The sequence below is a fragment of the Pungitius pungitius genome, chromosome 7 (genome assembly GCF_949316345.1).
Source record: "Pungitius pungitius chromosome 7, fPunPun2.1, whole genome shotgun sequence".
In the NCBI taxonomy this organism is placed as follows: domain Eukaryota; kingdom Metazoa; phylum Chordata; class Actinopteri; order Perciformes; family Gasterosteidae; genus Pungitius; species Pungitius pungitius.
In genome coordinates this window covers 17,532,756-17,549,459 of record NC_084906.1, presented here as the reverse complement: position 1 = coordinate 17,549,459, position 16,704 = coordinate 17,532,756, and the positions used below count along the sequence as shown (strand labels likewise).

The 16,704-nt window shown below is 46.0% G+C and overlaps 1 protein-coding gene across 3 annotated transcripts in view; it reads right to left on the bottom strand.

The window, feature by feature from the left end:
- Positions 1-14,370, bottom strand: part of tle5 (TLE family member 5, transcriptional modulator) — a 30,212-nt gene extending 15,842 nt beyond the window's left edge. The window contains exons 1-2 of one of the 3 annotated variants that reach the window (XM_037469433.2): positions 13,498-14,370; positions 448-536 (exon numbers count right to left, since the gene is read on the bottom strand). In XM_037469433.2, the coding sequence (XP_037325330.1) occupies positions 448-536; positions 13,498-13,524 (116 nt within the window). In that variant the 5' untranslated portion in view covers positions 13,525-14,370. The remainder of the gene's footprint in view (positions 1-447; positions 537-13,497) is intronic. The other 2 variants (XM_037469432.2, XM_037469431.2) reach the window with 2 other exon arrangements.
- Positions 14,371-16,704: the final 2,334 nt, after the last annotated feature.

Here is a 16,704-nt window from a genome sequence, read left to right as displayed (position 1 = left end):
TTTGGGAAGAATCACCTTCAGATAAGAGTTTCCTAGAAACACCTGCTGCATTTGAAACAGTAAATATGTATTTACTACAAATACAACATTTAGCATGTTAATACGATCTGCTGTGAACTGACCAAAAGTTACGACGCAGTCTCTAGATTACTTATATCATTAGTCACATTCTGGAATTCTTTAGATGGAACTTGAGGAAAGACCCGTTAAAATAAAACGTGGGGTAGTTTTCCAGTGATTGAAAAAAGCCTTACATTCACATAAAAACCTATTTCAGCCCATAATATCGCAGCAATGCTGCATCTCACATCTGCAGGTTAACATAAAAGTGTGTCGAACAAAGGAAAACACTAAGTGAGACACGTATGGCCTGGAGATGTGCTACTTATTTCAAAGAACCGCTTCCCCTTTGTATCCGTGTGCACGTGCAACGGTTTGTGTCTGCACCTGTGGTATTGTGCTTGGAGGAACTGGAACTCGTCCTTGATCCTGTCACAGGAGTCAGAGGTTGTGAATTTCAGCTGCTGCGATGAAGCCTGCCAGAGACAAAAACAAGAGAGGCACAAACGAAAGTTAAAAACGTGGGAAATGACAAAAAGGTGCGAAAGACGGCAGAGGAAAGTGAAAAGATTAAAAAACGTGGACAGGAAATGAAGCCGCTTTCAATGTGACGCTGTCCGACCCGGTTGCTAAGTGTGCATAACACCCCCCCCCCCTATACACTATGCGGATATATATCACACAACCATCGAGAAACAATGAAGTCCCACACAGACAGCATTAGCCGGAGAGGGATGTGGACACGCTCCTGTCCAACCTCCTACCAGACAAAACCCAGACTCCTTCTGGCCTTGGTTCCGCTCCACCGAGGTCTCCACAGTGCAGCAGGAGACCTCGACAGACAAAAGCGTACGTTGCGAGCCACAACAGTCCGTCGTTGAAGTTGTGATCCAACGGGTGTTTTCATTCCAACATTCCTCGGTGTTGTTCCAACGTTTAATTAGGGTTACGTAAAGCTACACCCTCGTGCTGGAGTACATCTTGCTAATAGAAAGAATGTAACACATATTTAGAAATGTTATTGTTTTGAAGGTGTTGAAACGATTTAGCTTCAAATAAAAAAAAAAAAGTCTTAAATTCCTGAATTACAGCGTCACACTCAACCGTTTGTTCAGCGCGAAGCATAAATGGAGAAAGGGAAGGTGATATGGAAGTCTTGTAGGACCATACGTTTGCATTTGAATTGTTCTAGAGATTTAAAAGTACATTATGTAGAACATTTCTACGTAGGAGCTGTGAGCGGCGCACAGGGGGATCCATCGGCACCCCGTGACGCGTGAAAGAGACGCGACTGGAGACTGCTGGAAAAACACACAAAACCTTTAAACTTGGACCATGATGACAAGAACAAACGACTGAAATACTGGAAAAATAGTTATGTACAGATTGGTCAGATTTGCTGGTTGTAGCCTCTCCAAAGTGAAGATGTATGTTGTATTTAACTGACATTTGTTCGGTCCAGAAACAACCCAACTGGTCTCTGGGAGATTATGGTAAGCACTTTGCACAATTCCCTAACAGTTTATTAACCATTACTAATTCATCAAGAAAAAGGAGTATAGACTGATTAATAATGAAAATGATCCCAACAAAGTTATTTTGGTAGCGATACCATGGCGTCCAATGTGATCCTGTCTAGCGGTTCACTTCGCTGAGTGCTCACTGAAAGGCCCACTGCATAAAACTGCACCCAATGGCTCTCGCGGGCAGGTTAAAACGACCTGGTTTTGGGCTCACACAGTGAGCTACACTCTGTCGCCTAGCCTGGATGTTGCTATTAGCCCTTATTGTAATTCTGCCCACACTTCATTCCTTAGGCACCAGTGGATGGCCTGGTTGTGTGTTAGAGCACAGCAAGCATCAATCCCAAATAGGGACAAAATCTCATTATTTCTCGGCAAGCTGCATAATGGGTCAGGTGGGGAAAGAAAAAAAAAAAGAAAAAAAAAAGAAAATCGACATTTTTCCACACTACGATTGAGCAGGCATAAAACACCATCAGAAATCTGATTGCAGCACTTACGGAAAGCTGGCCTGCCACTGTTAGGAGTGACCTGTCGCTTTGTACCCTGCTCCCCACAGCATGTCGCTCAGCTTCAGCTTTTTCTTCTTTATTCCAAATAGGCTGCTTCGCATTCATAGAACCATGGCCGCAGAATATGCTAAGCAGCAGGATTGCTTCAGGTTGCAGGCATGAACCTGCTTACATCAAAGCTGAATTTGTTTAGCTTCTGGGCTTGGTTTAGGATTTGGGGGGGGGGGGGGGGAGAGATTCTTTGTGAATCCTTCACTGGGAAATATGCAAACTATAGCCATTATGTTTGTTTTAGTTTATATCAAGAAGCATTAAGGCCATCAACAAAAACAACTGGAAAAAAGGGGACAAGCCCAGTGGCCTCAGCCATTACACTTTCAAATGTCACAAGAAGTGGTGACATTATCATGCTTCCCCCGCACACACAAGGCCCAATCCACACAAACCAGGCGGCTACTCGAAATAACCTTTTCCATCGTCACCCCAGCCAGTAGGGCATGAACCGAACCCGGGGATGGGTCTGTGGCGCACGCACGCACGCACTCAACACAAGGCACTTGGGGACAGGCCGCCGTGTGCCTTACAGGAACTGTTCCCTGTGTGTTGATGATTCATCAACACAGACAGTGTGTGTCTGCCTACAGGTGACCCCATGTGCCTGAGGGTAAAGTTGCTGCCCTAGATCAAATTTCATTTCTGTCTAGCGCAGTATGCAAACGTTTAAAATACCAGAGTCCCTCTCGGTTAAACAGGCCCGGGTTGGGCAACCTGTTCCGCTGGGAAGACGGAGGAAAACAGATGCAGGAAGACATGGGAACAAGAGAAAAGGGAGAGCAGGAACTCTCCATTGGGCATTCATTGCATGTGACGTCACCAGTTATTTCACTACGAGTTGAATATAATAATAACCATCAATCAGCAATAATAATTTAGAATCTCGAGATTGCTATAAACGCCTTGCTCTACGTTACAGCAATCATTGCAAGGGTTAACCAATGTTTATGTCCTGTGGTTGTGTTTGCTAAAAGATGACAGATGCTTTACTACATCTTTTTTCTATGTATACATTCTTTCGATTGATATCTTAAAAATGTTGATGTCATGCACATAATATGCCAAACCCTCATGGATTTATAAGAGAAGAAAAATACAGCGGCAGCAGACAAACAATTCATTAAGTTGTATTCAATTTATAAATTAGAGATCTTAAATCACAATATTCTTCCTTCTCTCTCTCTCTCGAGCCCGGCAAATAAATTCTGCTACAGGAAAAGGTCCCTTCTCTTTAAAGACAAGTTTCAAGCAGTTTTAGGCAACCCTTTTAAGCAAACTAAATAAACCTAAATGGTAGTCATTTTACTAAAGAGTACAATCCGTATGACCTTTATTAGAAAGGACAGTCAAACGAAAAGTGCACCTCACTCTAAATTTACACACCAAACTGATTCTGTCCAGAATTTAAACCCCCGGCCCCCTGAGGCTAATGTTCCCGAGCGTAACCATGCACACATTACTAATACACTAATACACTCCACGTGTAAGTGAAGTGACGTAAACACATGATGTATATGAAATGGTTTACGGGCATTTTGTTTTAATGGGGCTGTAATGGTTGCAACCAAACTAACGAAAGTAGTTGACAGCGGTCTGCATCTGATTGCTTGGGGCAGCTAGATAACACACTTCAAATTCTACTTGAAGTGCTTTAAAGATTTCCAACATAGATCAGAACACCAGATCTCCACAGCGGAGAAAATAGGAGGTTTTTTTGGGACCCCAGATCAAATGTGGCCATATGTAGCTGATAATAATTTGAAAGCATAGCTGGAGGGGACGTTCCCCGCCAACAGGAAGGGAATTGAGACGACTGAAGACACAATTTTGTTATTAAAAAGCATGAATGATTCTTTGTATTGGAACAGTCTTCTGAGATTGCTCGGTTTTGCTAATGTTGGGAAATATGTTACCAGGCGCAGTTTACGGATTAATCAAGGTCATCACACAGCTGCCTAAATCCTGGATAAAACGTGCAGTAAAGACCAGGAGTTTGAAGGACGATTCTCACAGAGGGGCCTCAGATGATGCAGGACCTCTGCAGGCTCCACAGAACGTACACGGCTAACAACGTTCATTATTCCTCTGCATGACCAAAACAAGGTGCTCCGTGTTCCCTGGGAGCCCGCAGCAGATGGGTGCCCATAATGTTAATGAAATACCGCCGCAATATTGTGACACGTGCCATCTGCTGAGACAAAAAAAAAGGTGCCTGCACGCTGTGTACGTGAAAATGTGTTCCTGCAAGTGAGAGGCTAACGTGCGTGTGTGTGTGTGTATACGTGTGTGTGTGTGTATACGTGTGTGTGCGCAGTTTTGTTTGTGTTGAGGAGGAATAGCCTGCACAGTGTGAATGAGACGGAGAGAGATGTGCGTGTGTGTGTGTGTGTTCGAGCAAAACATAGAGCCTTAACATTGAATAGGTGTGTGTGTGTGTGTTTGCGGGGTGTGATAAGCCTCTGTGTATGATTCTTGGCTGCCAGAGGAACAAACATTCACTGCCATGAATCATACACAGGGATACAACAGCCCACACACACACACACACACACACACACACAAATGCAAAATTTGCATAGTGTGCACACAAATACACAGGCATGCATGTGCACGCGCACACACACACACACACACACACAGCACCTAAATGTAGGACAATCTCTAATTTGATTCTGCCCTGCTCCTTTGAGACGTAATTAAAGCATTAAAAAGCTTTGTGCACTGGTGAGGCAATTGAGACAGTCTTCAGCGAATAAATGGGATTCATCGTTTCAGGAAATTGCTGCCCCACCCCCACCCACCGACCCAAAGCCCACTCATCATCACCCGCCCCTCACACCCCCCCCCCCCCCCCCCCCACCCTTCCGGGGCCTCATCATCTGGTCCAATCCATGTGAAATCTACTGTGAAACATAATGTCTATTTTAAATAAGAATCAGGCTAAGACCGTTTCTGCTCCATAGATCAGTCGACAAAAGGCAATGGGAAGTGATGGAGATTAAGAGGGGGAGGGGGGGGGCAGCACATAGACACACGCAAACAATAACAGCAGGATACATTGGAAAACATCCTCCTCAGTATAAATCTTGCCTGAGGGTAGCGGCAGTGTGGGGATTGTATTTCCTGAAGCCCTGACTGGCTGTTTACATCTCAGTCGGAGTGTGTTTGTGTGCGGTATACATGTGACGATGTATGTGTGTGTGTGTGTGTGTGTGTTGGGGGTGGGGGGGGGGGTTGGGATAGGGCCTTGGCATTGTAATCACTCACTAATGACTGGATGTTATCGCTCTCCCACTTTTTAATGAATGCCGAAGATCCACACAGACGAGCGGTTGGCCTATTTGTCGGTTTGCTCCATAGCAACGGTCCCATGGACGCCATTTGAGCCGTCCACCTCTTCCGTCCATCTTAAGATGCAGACACATCATTATTCAAAGCTACGTCACCGATGGAAAAGAAGGGAAACGCTAAACAAGCAAAAGCCTTGTTCTCAGAAATGATGGGGGTAAATTCAATCCTAGACACAGGTTGTTTGTGAAAAAAGGGCAGAGACTAAGGCCCAGAAAGTTGGCGATTAGAAGTGATGAATAATTGCAACGGTTCTGCAAACCATACCACGATATTACCATAAAGTCTGGACTAGTTTCATCTAAAAGAAGATTCAACATTGTAGCATTGCGCCTCCTGAAGGCGACACGTATCGGTGATCACAACACGTGGAGTATGTGTTTAACACGTGGGCAAACCTCTCAGCAAAAATCCATCGTGACATGATTTACCGAGCCAGACCGCTGAGGGCTTAAGCCTTTTGCTAATACACCAGCACCAAACAAGATCACATCCTCCGTCTAAGAATAGCCGCAACCAAACAATTCCATCTAAATATCCCAGATTAGTGCTTGGACTGAAGCGTATGTGCCCAGTGATCTGAGAGAGGGACGGGGCTAACTGGCCCGCATCCAGGCTCCCCCCGGCAAACTCTGTCTGGGCCAAGTGCGCCTTGCTATGGCCGCTCGGTGTGTGTGTGTGTGTGTGTGTGTGTGTGAGAGAGAAGGCTGAGGAATAGGATTGTGTCTTCAGCCGCTCTGGACAGGGGCTTTAGAGCGCAGGGAGAGCCTAATCCTGTTTGGGCCAGGAATTTGATTTTGATTATTATCTCTCACGAACCAAGCCAAGGCTTACCCCCATTTCTGCGGCGTTATCCCAACAACACACATACACACAGAGACACACACCTCCCCCCTTCCAGCCCAACAGATTTGACCTCGTTAAGACGCTTTAAAGAGGATTATTCTACTTTTATCACTTCGAGTGAAGTGCCCTTGCAAACATAGGCTTGGCATGGGGCAGCCTCCCTCCTCCCTCCGCAGCAACTGTCTTCTTGACCCTCTGTGTAAGGCCAGCCAAACATGCAGCACCAACACACACACACACACACACAAGTGCAGAGATTGCAAGCCAAGGGAAATGGGCAATTTGTCAAGAGTGGGGAAAGTGGTGAGGCCGACAGGGCTGTGGGTTTGGAGACCATGGCTGAGATTAAAGCCAGCCTCGCAGAAGGGGGGGGGGGGGGGGGGGCTTTAAGATTACACCCAGTACGGTTGTGCAGATGATTGATGCCTGCTTGTAAAAACCAAGGTTATTACTTACAACAGCCAGGAACGGGGGGGATGGAGGAGGAGGGGAGGGACAGAGGGGGGGTATGGAGGGAGGAAAAGGAAGATTAGTCCCAAAGTACACAACATATAAGTGGAAAATAAGAGCAGAAAGCTGAAGAGCCGGCATGTGGCCGACTATCTAAAGTTCTTTATAGGGTCACAGGTATAGTGCGCTCACTGTGTGCGCCGTCACAAAAGTACTCTACACCCTCTTTTTCTACAACTGCTTTGGTCACTTGTAATATCTACAAAAGAGGGGGGGGCTATGAATTGATTCAAGAATAAAAAGTGCCAAAGTTTGTGCATTCATCTCCATATTTGATCATTATGTTTCTCTCCCTATGACGGTGGGTCCAGTGTGGCTGCTTTAAGGTATTAAAACATGAAGAACAAAACTTTTGCACTAACATGCAGGTCAACCAGCAAGCAAATGGATTGGCCAAATACATTTATTCTGGTAGTACCCTTTGTGACATTAAGTACGTTATTCCACAATTCCTCCCTCAAATGCTCTTTACAAAAAAATAAAAAATAAAAATAAGGACAGTTGTAACTTTAGTACTACCTAATATTTCTGACAATCTATTGCTAGACTTCCTGGCCACTTGTTGTGTTCTTATTAGTACCTGCAGTAACATGCCCAATCCAACACAGCCCATAGCGGTTTGTTTTTTTAACCTGTACACCCCCCCCTAGACTCAGACATGTCATCAGGCAACAGGGTGTCCCGTTGCAAACATCAAACGTGTTTACTGAGGAGGTAGGGCTGGGGGGGGGGGGGTATACCGGTTCAAACGGTATAACATTTCCGTACGTTATGAATTTCTCACGTACCGTTCGTACCGGTGTTACGCCATAACAACTGACATCGCTCTTCAGCAGGCGGTAGAATTTATTTTTACACGTCGTCGAGGAGCACCCGGAGCTGCTTGTCTTACACGTGTTGAGATTGAGTCATGGTTATAACTTTCTAACAACAATAAATAACCCACAACACTCTTAACAGGGTAAAATACCACAACAGCTTGCAATTTGTAACACTGATAATTGTACATTTATAAAAAACTACCCCACTGAACTGCATGCTGGGTACATCTCACAACACAGAAAAGAGCGATACAGAAGGAACAACGAGAGACCAGAGATGCACCAACGCAACTTGTGCCCAGGAGAGGAGCTGTGTCCGTTTGGAGGGTGTTTTGGTTTTGGAAAATGCGACGCAAGTTACGTTATTAGATCAGAGAACAATTTATTGCACCGGTCTGTAGAGTCTCTGGTGGCAACCCTAGCGGCCACAACAAGCCGACACGCCAACTAGCTAACTCGCTGTTGGCCAGCGAGCGCCAAACAGCTGTTCGGGTACCCGGCGGCGGCCCTGTTCGGGGTCAATGAATTCATGTGTTTACTTGAAAAAAACCTCACATACCAGGAAACCATCAGAATCTACCGTGATACCGATTTTTGGCCATACCGCACAGCCCAGTGAGGAGGGGACAATAGCTGCCAACATGTGCTCTGAACACAACGCCACAGAAACCAGTGCAAGGACACCGTGGACGTCTGTCCCCCCACCCCCGGAATCCGGCGAATCCTCATGGCGTCTGAAGGAGAACTCGGTGGAGCCGAGGTGCCGTATTGTTTCAGCCAGGGCCTTTCTGCTCTCAGGCACACGAACAGAGCGGCTAATTCTCTTGTCGGAACTGGTGCAGTGCCTCATGTTTTGGCAGGTCTGGGGGCCCCGGCAGCCCTCCCCCCCTCCCCCTCCCCCCCTGCTGTGCCACCCCCCGTCGCGCCGCTTTGTTCCAGACCATCGCACAGTTCTGCTCTGAGGAAGGGCCGCCCCACCCACCGCCACCTCCCACACACTCCTGGTAGGGAGCCACTGCTGAATACTGATGCAGCCGCTTCATTCCACTCCCCCATCCCCCCCCAACACACACACACACACACACACACACACACACACAAGCCCTTGACTGTGTATGCGAGTGCGTACACACATTCAAACTCATTACTATTCTACTTTTTTTTTTCTCTTCACGCACAAGTCTTCAGTGAAGTGTGCGCACACATACACGTCCATAAATGCCACAGAAACACACAACGATATTAACACCAGTAGCTCCTGAGGTCTTAAGCTAAACCAAAAACACCTTTTAACTCAGTTCATCTTTTTTTCTTTGCAGGCGTATTTTATGGAACGCAAAACAAGGGAGGTAGAGCTGTAACTTGCAAATCATATTATCAATGTTAAAAGGGTTTCTCATTATAATGGCAGTATAAGTTGTTGGATATTTCATAGCATGCTGTGTTTTATGACCACATGGAAAGGGTTGTGTAACTGAATCCGTCATCCTTCATGGAATGGCGACATTCGATTCAGTACTTCCTCCAGGAAAGAGGCTGCTGTGGTGAACGCTGGGACATGATATACAAAATGCACAACTTTGCTGACTACTTTCCTGAGAGAATGCATTTACAAAGTGCAAAAGCTAACGTTGTGAGTTGCAATGCGTTTGCAGACAGCCGTGGGAGTTAATATTCACTAATATTCCCATTGCAGCCGTGTCATCACCACCCCTCACGCATGGAGTCCGACAGGTTGAAAGTGCATATACCTGCGGGACTGTGTGCTTAAGAGGTTAAGATGACAACCACAATCCACCTCCCTGGTTGGCGTCCAGCAGGGGGGGGGGGGGGGGTGTCCTCTGTTGAATCTCTCTCCCCCAAAGTAACTCTTAATCTCTTACTGGCGCCATCTAGTAAAAAGAAAGGCTCAGAAAGCCTTAAAACACTTTTAACACCAAGTGTGCCTCCGGTGGGGGGGGGGGGTCTGATCCGAGGGGGGAGGGTTAAGTCAGTGTGTTAGACTCAAGTAGGCGGAGAATACGCATTCAAAGTCAGCATGCGTGTTGAGGAGGAGAAGGGCTGCACCAGTCTATGCTCTTCCCTTTCAACCCACCCCAAAGCATTTTGACAATCATCCACTGTGGCCCTTCACAAAAATCAACATCACCTGTGACCCGTGGCCTCGACGGGGCCTCCTGCGGGGTGGGGGTGGTGGCGGCGGGGGGTTTGGCTGTTTGGGGGGCTCCGCGGGGTTCTGTTTGTCATGCTAATCAGCTGGCCTAACCTTAACGACCCAGACATCTGCTGGCTTGCGTGTGTCAAGCCCCACATTCAATTTGTTCCTCGGATACAAAAAGCAGATAAGACCCTCGAGGCTGGGAAGAATGTCTATTTGTGTGTGAATGTCTCCTTACCGTTGATGAGTGAAAGGGAAAAGGCCTTTTATTTCTATGCATGTACTAGAGCAATAATTACCAGCAGAGAGGAGAGCTAAAGTGTATGTTCGTGTGTTCGATGCTGGGCTCATGCTTTCTGGTGTGTGTGTGAGTGTGTGTGCGCGTGTTTCAATGACTAATACCCCCCACTGATAAGCACACACACACACACACACACACACACACAGGCTTGTTGCTCACACACAGGTTTGTGTGAGTGTGTGCAGCAGAGCGACAGAGAAGGGGTGGGGGGAGTTTGTTTAATGGGCGAGACAGGGGACCATGGGGATTAAGCTCCCCCCAGCTGGAGGCTTTAGAGGAAAGGCTGGGGGCTGTCCTGTTAATTCAAGTGGGCTTAATAATGCCGGTGCACCCTCTGCCCCTGACCCTCCCACCACCACATCAGATCTGGGAGGAAACGCATGATAAAGGGAGACAAGCAGGGGGAGGAGGGAGTGTGTCTGTGTGTACAACCTGTGGCCATCTCTACAGTGGCGCACGGGCTCAGGGGACTTCAGAGATTTTGCCTCCATATTACTTGCGCGCGACTCTCTGGCTTTTGGCACCGGGCCTTTTCTGCTGCTCCACATTCACGCCGCAGCCAGCTCTGTTGAAGCTGCGTCGGGATTAATCAACACCCAAAACAATTTGGCAAATGCTATCAATTGGGTCAGGCACTGTGCCGCTATCAAATGAGGCGTTTTCCTATTAAACCAATGAACTGTGGGCGGCACTGGGGACGGTGGATTAAAATGCATCCATTGTACTTAACAAGACACACTTAAACCACAATCTTCTTGGTGCCTAAATGGAACCACTGTATGGAACAGACTTTTCATTGGAAGTCATCGCTTATTGTTTTTAGAACAAGAATATTGTGATTCTGCTTTGGCAAAAAAAAAAAAAAAAACGGCCAAATGTATAAAATAAGTAAGCCCTTCCAAAAGTCACGACTGAAGTTCAAATACAAACAAAATGTCAGCCTGAGGAAGACGGCGTTGAACCCAAAACGAGCATCTCTGGAAAGAAAGCCTGAGCTAGATTTCTCGCATTCTACAGGAATCCGCTAAAAGCCTTGTGGAATTTCACATAAAGATAATATTAACAAAATACAGTAAACGGTCTTAAGTGGACTGCCAAAGCAAACATCTTCTATGACTCACACGGGGAACGCCTCGACGTTGTTTCGGTGCAACGTGACCACCCATCCCCACCACGGCCAGCAGAGCCTCCCCCGCTGCTTTAAATTAGGCCCATCGCACATGAGCGGCTCCTTGATTGCGCGGATCCTGGTGGAAACGGGACGCTTTTGTTCATACATGTGGAACTCGAACGCCAATGTTACGGCGGAGAGAACAAAAGGAAAATGGAGGGAAAGCGCATTCGGTGCCGAGTGAGTCAGTTTTGGAGAGATCCATCATCCGTTATTATGAGGCAGCGCCGTTATTCTCTCATCCTCCAGCTCCTTATCTTTGACACTCATATCTATACGAGTGTCACACATTCTCCCCGTCCCCGGGCCCCAGTGACAGCAGCAGCAGCCGCCGCCAAGAAGGAGGAGGAATTGAAGAGAGAGGACATGGGTGTGGGGGAGGGGGACGGTACACAGGTGCATTTGTTGGAAACGGCTTGATGTGCGGCAGGTTAAGAATTAAGCAGCTGCAGGACGAGTGAACAGACATCCAAAATTCCTCCAAATCCCGCTTTTAATCTTGCGCGTTGGGTCTTAATACTCCAATCAAGCAGCATAAGGGCACTCAACTGGATTAGAAAAATAACCTCCCATCCCACAGGCAGGCGGGAGCGGCCCAGCTTCTCTCACCTTGGAGATGCTGACTGAGTTCTCACCCCCATTAGCAGGTGACTATTCCTCCACTTCATCCAGAGAAGGGAGGGGGGGGTGGAGCTGGGCTCTGAAGTGGAATCTCGACCGAGTAATTTCCTGATATCAAGTATGCAAGTAAATATGATCCTAAATTAATTATCATTGGGAATCTCTTCTCTTGACAAAGCTGTAAAACGGTCTGTGGCTTTTTAGATTTAGGATATTACAAAAGCGGAGGTGCCACAGTTCAGCCTCACTAAAAGGTTTCCCCCGGGAGAGGCGGAGGGGGTGGGGGGGGGGCAGACCTTCAGGGAAATTACAAATCGCCCAACTTCATCTCTGCCACATCATTGGTTTAAAAAGACTAAAGTTGAACTTGGTTCGCCGTGCAACTTATACAGGAATTCACTGCTCTTACGAAACCAGGCCAGAGGTTCCCAAAATCCTTGCGTTCTGCACACGATTCTGTGAACACACATCGGCTCCTGGATCGCAGCAGTGTCACAACCAGACACACACACACTGACTGCCAAAGGGCAAACCCATTCAAGGCACAAAAGACATTCAGGTTGTTGCTTAAGCAAACAACCCTTGCCGTTAGAGCGGTATAAGTACTCGTGGTGGTGACAAGACGTTGCCAGGGAGAAGCACAGGGCACAGTCCTTGGCAACGGCACAGTCATCTTGCTGTTGCGTTAACCTAAGACGAACCGACACAAATGGCTTCTTGTTCGGCTTTGTCCCGGTGACGAAAAAGGTGAAATGGCAGCCAAAAAGTAGGGAGGTGGAAATACAGGTATGTCACCATCATATTTCCGTTTCAGACAAATTTCCTGCTGCGCCCAGGAGAAGCCTATCGAGTTGGCCGGTAACAGAAATTCTGCCAAAAGCAGTGGTGACACAACTGGATACGTCTGATGTGGCGAGTAACACAATTCTGCCAGTCGGTTATAGCATGAATGTTTGACCAATGAGGGGCCACATCACTGATACATACCCTGGACTTAGTTTCTGTTACCATGGAAACTTGAGATTTAGGGGAACGAGGAGATGTGTGCTTTTTACAGTAAAATAACAAGGTTTTTTTTTGTTTTTGTTTTTTGTAGAAGAGTAGTAGAACAGTAACCTTAAGCATATATGTACATGTATATTTAATATATTTATATTTGGTTATATAAGGCGTTTTAGTGAACGCTGCCTTTGGAAAATACACTGTCACATAGGTGTGAAAATCATATAGTTGTGAAATATGACAGCATTTTTTGGAAATTGCCATCGTCAGAAAAAAAAAAGTTTAACGGTTAAATTAAAAAAAAATACATCCGTGTCTTTGTAATCCCCGACCACACATCTTCTGCACAACTTAACCAGAACTCAACAACGCAGTTGTAGAACAACGTGACCATTGTCCCGAAAAAGAAAAAAAAAGATTTCTTATAAAACCTCTAATTAAATAACGTGCTGCCAAAAAGCTTAATATCGGTACCTAACGTTAGTTAACACGGGTAAATCAGTCGGCGGTTACTGTAGGGCGAGTACCTAAATTATGGAGAAAAGAAATGTGAAATTAAAAACCACTTACTGAGTGTCTTGATTGTGGAAACATCATGTCAATTCCTGGTTTGTTGCTTGCCTTCCTGAACACGATCAACTAAGTGCTCCGTGTTTATATTTTTCCTTGCGTTGGTCCTTTGTCCAAAGCTAGCCCAGCCGCAGAGGAGCCGTCCAGCGTTAGCAGAATGACTAGCTAACGGTGGCTAGTAACCCCCCAACACCCCCTCTCTTAAAAAAAAGAGACCAAACAATTATGCCAAATACAAGCGGTACTTTGACGTGTTTTTCGCTGTGAAAGAGTCGGGTGTCTCGTACGACCATTCAGCGGTACCCGTCCCGAACCCGTATTTTTCCGTGTCCGCGAACAGCGAGAAGAAGAAGAAGAAGAAGAAGGAAGAAAAAAGCAACCCGGCAGCGCTGCTTCGTCGCTGGCTAAGCTAAGCTAACTCCTCACGAGCTGTCAGTCAAAATGATCCATCGAGCCTTCCGCCTCTACGCGCCGTGCGATGCGCGAGCTCAACGCATGTAAATTACGAACGTTATGCACACCGCGGTGTTTGGATTTAGCTGGTGTGCGGGGGCGGGGGAAGGGGGAGGCGAGAGGGGAGGGGGGCTGTGTAATGGTTTCCTCCTTCGCTTTTTGTGACGTTCAGTTCGCTCGCTTTTAACCAGTCGCGGATTACGCGGATGGAGAAAAAGTATGAAAATTAATTAAATGAGAAATGAAAAAAAAAATATCAGAAATAACAAAATGTCTGCGGGATCGTTTTTTTTATAAGTTGAACCCCCCCCCCCCCCCTCGTGACGTCCAAACCGACGCAAATGAGTCGATCGAGTGAAAGAGAAACAATCAGCGCCCCGGCGGGATAAAAAGCAACCTCAAAAAACGAGCTTCTTTTGGGGTTGTCAACTCTGAACGTTTTATCCGACTAGTCGGCAGGGGGCCCGGGGGGGGGGGGGGGGAGAGAAACCGGGAAGATTCGTCGGTGGCGGCGGCGGAGCTAGAAAGTGCGTCCGTTCCCCCGGAGCTGGAGGGTTGGTAGAAACCGAAACGCCCCCCACACAGAACCGCGGCGGCTAGAAGAGAGAGCGGCGCGTCGAGGATCTACACGCCGCGGATCTACACCCGCCGGCTCGTGGATGTCTGGGCGGAGAGCGCCCCTCGTGGACATGTCGCCAACTGTCGTTAGAGGACAGGTGGATGAAACGCCGCATTATTTATATATATATATAATATTATATATATACAGTATATGTACACATTAATTTACAAGCAGCTAGTTGGCCGTTTTAGACTAGAAAGTCAACTTTAGCTGCTAAAAAAGGGAATCAAACCATTGTGCATATCTTAGTAAATTTAATCCAAATTGTACACATGTACAGGTTATTTTTACAGCTGCCAATAAACCTTTTTTCAAAGCATGCTGTAGTTCTTCAAATACGTTCCCTCTTGCGGGTGGTTAAGTTAAATGTAGCCGCTGACTTCAATGCCAAAATGCTATAAAACTAACTTAAGATTGTGTTTTATTTCATCTAACATGATTGTCTTTATGTAAACACTGAAAAGATTTTAGGAAATGAAGTAAATTTCAAATCACAAGAGGGAAAAATCGTGGCAGTTATGCAAGGAATGCACAACTTGTATCAATAATCAAAAGTTATGGGCCTTCAATCCCAATATATTAACAAACTGTCACAGCCCAAAGGAAATGTACAAGGATGCAATAAGAGTATAGGAACATTTTATTCCAATTTAAAACATTTAAAGGAGAAGGCTATGAAAATCATTTCATGTTTGAATGAGGTTCAGGCAACAGTGGTTGAAATGAAACATACAAAAGAGAAAAATGGCCAAAATACTGTAAATCAATAACCATTAGGACCCTTTTTGTGAGGGTGTTGCATGAATACAGTATCCCATCACCCCCCCACCCTCCCCAACACATGCAATTAAAATGACATTTATCTTAAAACAGCAGTTCATCAATAATCTTAAATATAGAACACAATTGTCCTTTTCTAGTTAATTAATCACATACTTAAGTGTTTATTTCTTTTAAAAACTGGACCATGAAATTCACAGGCCCTCTGATTTTTCACAACATTGGCACTTGTTAAGAGTCTGGCTTTACAAAGAAAGGGGATTGGCACACTCATTGTACATAATTTAAATTTGGTATACTTAAAAAAAAAAAAAAATCAAACAAAAATACATTACTTTCAATTTGTACACCACTACACAGTTTATTTGAACTCCTTAAAAAAAAAAAAAAAGTGTCATCTGTCCTAAATACACACGTAAAAGGTGTGTCAACCTTACGTAAGAAACAAAATAGTCGATGCAGAGAGCCTTTAGTATCACTGTGTGTCCATCCCTCAGAACGGAGCTCGAGCCTTAAGCAATAGCCTTTAAAAAGTGTACACAAACACGCACACCTCAAAGAGTACAGACAAGTGCGCTTGAACGGACACGCAAGTTGCATGAATGCAGGCCCGTCGCAGTGGTGCAGTTTCAGTGCCTTCGACCCAGGGAGAGAACGCACAGTCCAATCAAGTAAGGGGGGGGGGGTCAGAATGGCAGACATGTAAACACACAGCATATTCATTCATTCCGTCACTCGCAATTATAGCCACCAAAATAATATATTGGCCATTTTTGGTACCTTCACTTGGCAAGTGTTTCAATAAATACATTAATACTGAGGCTTTACACACAAGCTTTATTTTGGAGGGGGGGGGGGGGGGGGGGGCGTGGTTTCCCCACACAGCTTTGGGTCAGATGACAAATTATTATTATTCTTTTTTTTAAATAGCTCGTCTGTGGCTGGTTGATTTGGCACAGTGGGGGGGGGGGGGGGGGGGGGGGGGGGGGGGGAGTGTGAATCGTGTGTGCTTCCTGAAGGCCAAGCTGAGGATTGTTTTAAAAAAAAAAAACACACAGCCATCACCATGTTATCACAGAACACATTTCTTTCCAAGAACTTCATAATACAGTTTGACAACTAGTTTATTCATCCGCACATCAAGGTACACGAGCTCTTCATTTCTGAACCGAGAAGCGTGCCCATTTGGGACTTCTGTTAGCGAGTGAGTGAAAAGCGTCGCCCCGTACGCGGGACAGAAAAATAAAATAAAAAAGGCCTTTAAATGTCTACTGAAGCACCAAAGATTAACCCACGACCGACACACGCTGAATAACTAGATCCCCGCGGGGAACAACATCTTCGATGTTGTC